This window comes from Chrysochloris asiatica, unplaced genomic scaffold (genome assembly GCF_000296735.1).
Source record: "Chrysochloris asiatica unplaced genomic scaffold, ChrAsi1.0 scaffold00006, whole genome shotgun sequence".
NCBI lineage: Eukaryota > Metazoa > Chordata > Mammalia > Afrosoricida > Chrysochloridae > Chrysochloris > Chrysochloris asiatica.
In genome coordinates, this window is record NW_006408524.1 from 15465516 (window position 1) to 15469845 (window position 4330).

Here is a 4330-nt window from a genome sequence, read left to right on the forward strand (position 1 = left end):
TATGTTGAGGAATTTCCCTTCAATTCTTACTTTGTTGAGTGTTTTCATCAGGAACGGATGTTGGATTTTGTCAAATGCCTTTTCTGCATCAATAGATATGATCATGTGGTTCTTTTCTTTTTTCTTATTTATGTGGTGTATTACATTGATTATTTTTCTAATGTTTTGCTATTTATTCTTATGTGATGAAGAGAAACTGATTCACACTAAATCTCTAAGAGCAAAAGTAAACTGTTTGCAAGTCGAGGTTAGACAATGAAGCTGTTGTTGATACTTAGTCTCTGAATTTTGAGTAATTCATTTTTAAAATTACATCTTTACAAAGCAGAAAGTAAATCAAGCTTGTTGTCACCAATTTTAGGCAGAATCACGTTTTATTCTACCATGCATATGTCAGTTTGTTGGCCTGCAGTGGTGGCTTGTGTGATGCTTTGATGCCATAAGCTACAATCAGATACCAACAGGGCCACCCAGTGTGAACAGATTTCAGCAGAGCTTCCAGACTAAGACAGACTAGGAAGAGAAGCTTGGTGACTTCCTTCTGAAAGTTAGCCAGTAAAAACCCTATGGATCACAACAGAATGTGGTCCAACTCGCTTACTTTGAACACGTGATGAAGAGGTACCAGTTGGTAGGGGAGGAGAGAGCTCTTGGGCAAAAGAGTACCAGTGAAGACGAGGGCCAATGAAGGATTGCCTCAGGGAGTTGGAATGTACCAATAGCCATAGCAATGTACCTTAACAGGTTGGTGATTGTGAGGATTGTACATCATCCTCAACGTCTGGACAATATTGTGTTGTAGTATTATTCAGTGCTGTAAAATACGTCCTGGAAATTACATACCGAATGGTGGTGGTTTTCTACTGGAGAGCAAAATGGAGGTTGTGTGGTGATGAACTCTTCACCTGGAGATAGTGTCCTAGGGCAGATACTGGACACACATGAGCTGAACGCAATAGCAACAGGAAAGTAAATTCATGTGTAAGTAGGCCTGCACAGTCCAAACCTGTGTTGTTCAAAGCTTACCTGTAAATTTTATGAGAGTTTTCAACTGCACGGGAGGTTTGTGCCCCTAGCCTCAGCGTTATTCAGTGGGTAACTGTATTTTCTTCTTTAATTCTTAAATTTAAGATAATGCCTTTAAAAGACATTGACATTTTAAACTGTCAACCTATGTATAGAACTAGTAGAATGTTATTTTCTCCTTAAAATTGCAATTAAAAAGTATTTATTTATTGTGCTTAAAGCATGATTAAAGCAAATTTGTGTGCTATTTTCAAATTATATGCCGTCATCTGGAACAGCAATTTTATTTGTACCAGATCTAGTAAAGCACATTATATTGTTGAGACAACAATTAAAAAGCACTCTCACGTGCATTTGAATCCGTTCACTCTTAGCTTTACAGAGAGAGAAGACTTGGCTCTCTATTGCACTTGTTTAACTTGGGCATCCAGTATCTTCTTTTGCAGATGTAATCGAGTTTTATAGAATTCTGAGAGAACATTCGCTACTAAGATAACTGAATTTCTAAAAGATGACAATATAGCTGAATTTATGTAAGATAATACATGTGGGTGAACAGCTTATAAAGAAAATCCTCAGTATGTGACACTATATAATTTGAATATTTTCTCATTAGTTACAGCACAGAGATTGATAGCTTTTATAAACTTTGGTTATATATCGCTGCAGTTAAACCTATTGAATTCTCCAGGTAATCTAATAAACAGTTTTTTAAAGTTGCATTCTAGCAGCAACAAATGTGAACTTAAAAAAGATTTGTTCAATATTTACAGAATTCTCTTATGCATATTGTACATTCGTAGGAAGATTTCTATGCTAATTTTATGGAGGAGTTTAGCGTTTGAAAAACAAGGGCTTAGACTTTCTATGGTGGTTATGTGGAGTTGGTTCAGACTCATAACAACCCTCTACACGGTTTCTGAGGCTGTAAATCTTTACGGGAGCAGGGAACGGGACAGCTGGTAGTTTCGAACTGCTGACCTTAAGGTTCGAAGCCCGATTCATAACCACTACACTACCAGAGCTCCTTTTACACTTTCTGTAGCAGTAGGAATATCTAACAGACTGAGTAAGACTAACATAAAGCCTTATGAGAAAGCTTCAAAAGTTAACGGGAAAAATGGAATTTTAAGATGAAATTTTTTGACGAATTCTTTTGAGCCCCCTCTTATTTTCAGTGCCATCTTTATAATTCTGTGTGGTCTTTCAAGTAGCCATGCTTGAATCTGATTTCTTCTAGTGTGACTAGCTTAGGAGTCCTGGTGTGGCGCCGTAGGATAAGCACTAGACCTCAAAGTTGGTTTGAACTGCAAGGTTGGCGGTTCAGAATTCTTGGAAAGTAGACAGTGTTAGCGCATCACAACAGTGTGACTAGCTCAGTGGTAGTACTGTAAGACTGTCTGCATTTAGCCCAGTGCAGTTTTCTTTAAATTGAAAGATGGACTTACTAATATATTTTGTAAATTTTTAGAAACACGATTGAGAACTAAAATAAGATAGTATAATGTTTTATTATGCCCCTTACGAGCTTTTCGGAAATTTACACTTGATTATTTTCAGAGTTTCATTATTTAATTTGATATCTAGCCCTTTTCCCCTTCCCGCTTTAAAAAAATATTTATAGTTTGGCCAAAGACGAAGGAAAAACAAAACTTGGCAGTGTCCTAAATTTTTAGTAGTATTAAGAATTTTGTCGTTAAAGTACTGTTGAGTTAGTTCTGACTCAGTAGTGACCCTGTTTAAGGTTTTCCAAGGACTGGTTGTTGGGTTTAAACTGCCAACCTTGTAGTTAGCAGATCAGTGCTTATCCTATAGGTCACGCCAGCATTGTGAATAGAAAGGTGCAGTTAGTTTAAAATGCTAATAATGATCACAAAGAGTTTGGAAGAATTGCCTAAGGATACTTTTTTATTTTTTAAAAATTGATGTGTAAAAAGGTAGTCTGTAGTTAAATAACCAATTTAAATGAAACTGTGAGTTTTGACATAGCATTTTCTTGCTTGCCCTTTCCTTCCCCTTTCTGGTAAGTTTACAGTTAAAGCTTTTGGGTGCTTTCTTATCGTCGGTTCGTTATGTTCATACTTCACAAGATCTTAAGCCATGTGTGTCCCTTTCTCAGCAAATGCTTCTCCTTTCTCAGCTTCCCTGTTGATGGAAAATCCCCTAGCTTCTTGTTATACAACACCATTTAAATTAGGTGTCAAAAGTACTTCTATTTATATTTTAAAATAGCAGCTTTTCCTTGCCATGTCTTAGAAAACGTAACCAGTGTGCCATATGCTCTGAATGTTTTCCAGTGTACTCGTGTCATGTGGACACCACCTCTCCGTGAAAGCTTCTCGTACCCTTTCCTTGTACTTCAAATGCTGCTTGTGACTCATATTCTCAGGTAAGTTTGACTTAGGTTTGGGTTGTTGTTTCGGCATTAAATAAGCTACAATTTCTTCAGCTTCCACGACAAAAAGCCAATGTAATAAAATAAGTAACTGCTGTTAAATGCCGCCGAGTTTGTTCTGACTCATGGCGACCCTGTATAGTGTTTCTGAGGAGCACTGATGACCTTGAACCGCCAACCTTGGAGCCCAAACCAATCTTGCAGTCCAGCATATGAACCCACAGCGCCACAGCAGAACTCCAATAAGTAACTAGATGACCCTATTCCTAGGTTGAGCTAGTAAAGATACCTTAAAGTACAATTTCAAATTATCTAGGACCCAAAACTTTGAGTTCCTGTGAGAGAGGAAGGCACCAGAGTGACCACTTGAGGAGCAGCAGATGTACTTCCACTTCTGCCGTCTCCATTTTCCCCAAGTCACTTTCTGCCACCACTGTAACCTCCTAAAAATGGGCAGAAAGGAGATAAGCTGGTGGCAGGTAGAGTGTGTTTCGTGACATGTAGCCCTCCAGAGCAAAGAACACAATTCTGTGCCCTTTTTGGTGACAAATGTTGAGTTTAGATATGTCCTGCATTGATCTGAAAAGTTAAAAGCAAAACGTAAGGTGAACTGTATATGAAATAGAACTAAGAGCAATGGCGATATGAAAAGGAGTCTGACTAAGAACATCCTTCAGTGATCTGCAGAGTTCAGAGGAAGCTATGGTGAAATCTGCTAAACCAAACCTTTTGGATAGTCCAGCTTCCCCCTTTGATTATCCCAGCAGGAGCAGAGCCAGAACTTGGCGTTTAGCACTAAGGTAGTGTCTTCAGACAGACATTGATGGAATGTGGAATGGGTGGATGCTTTTCCATTGTTGTTAAGTGTCTTCCAGTGGGTTCAGACTCATATAGTAGTGACCCTGGATA

General features: G+C 38.3%; 1 protein-coding gene across 1 annotated transcript in view; it reads left to right on the forward strand.

Moving 5' to 3' along the window:
- DPY19L1 (dpy-19-like 1 (C. elegans)) overlaps nt 1-4330 on the forward strand; it is a 116065-nt gene that overhangs the window by 44671 nt on the left and 67064 nt on the right. Inside the window, exon 8 of the mRNA XM_006832270.1 lies at nt 3324-3415. Within this exon, the coding sequence (XP_006832333.1) occupies nt 3324-3415 (92 nt within the window). The remainder of the gene's footprint in view (nt 1-3323; nt 3416-4330) is intronic.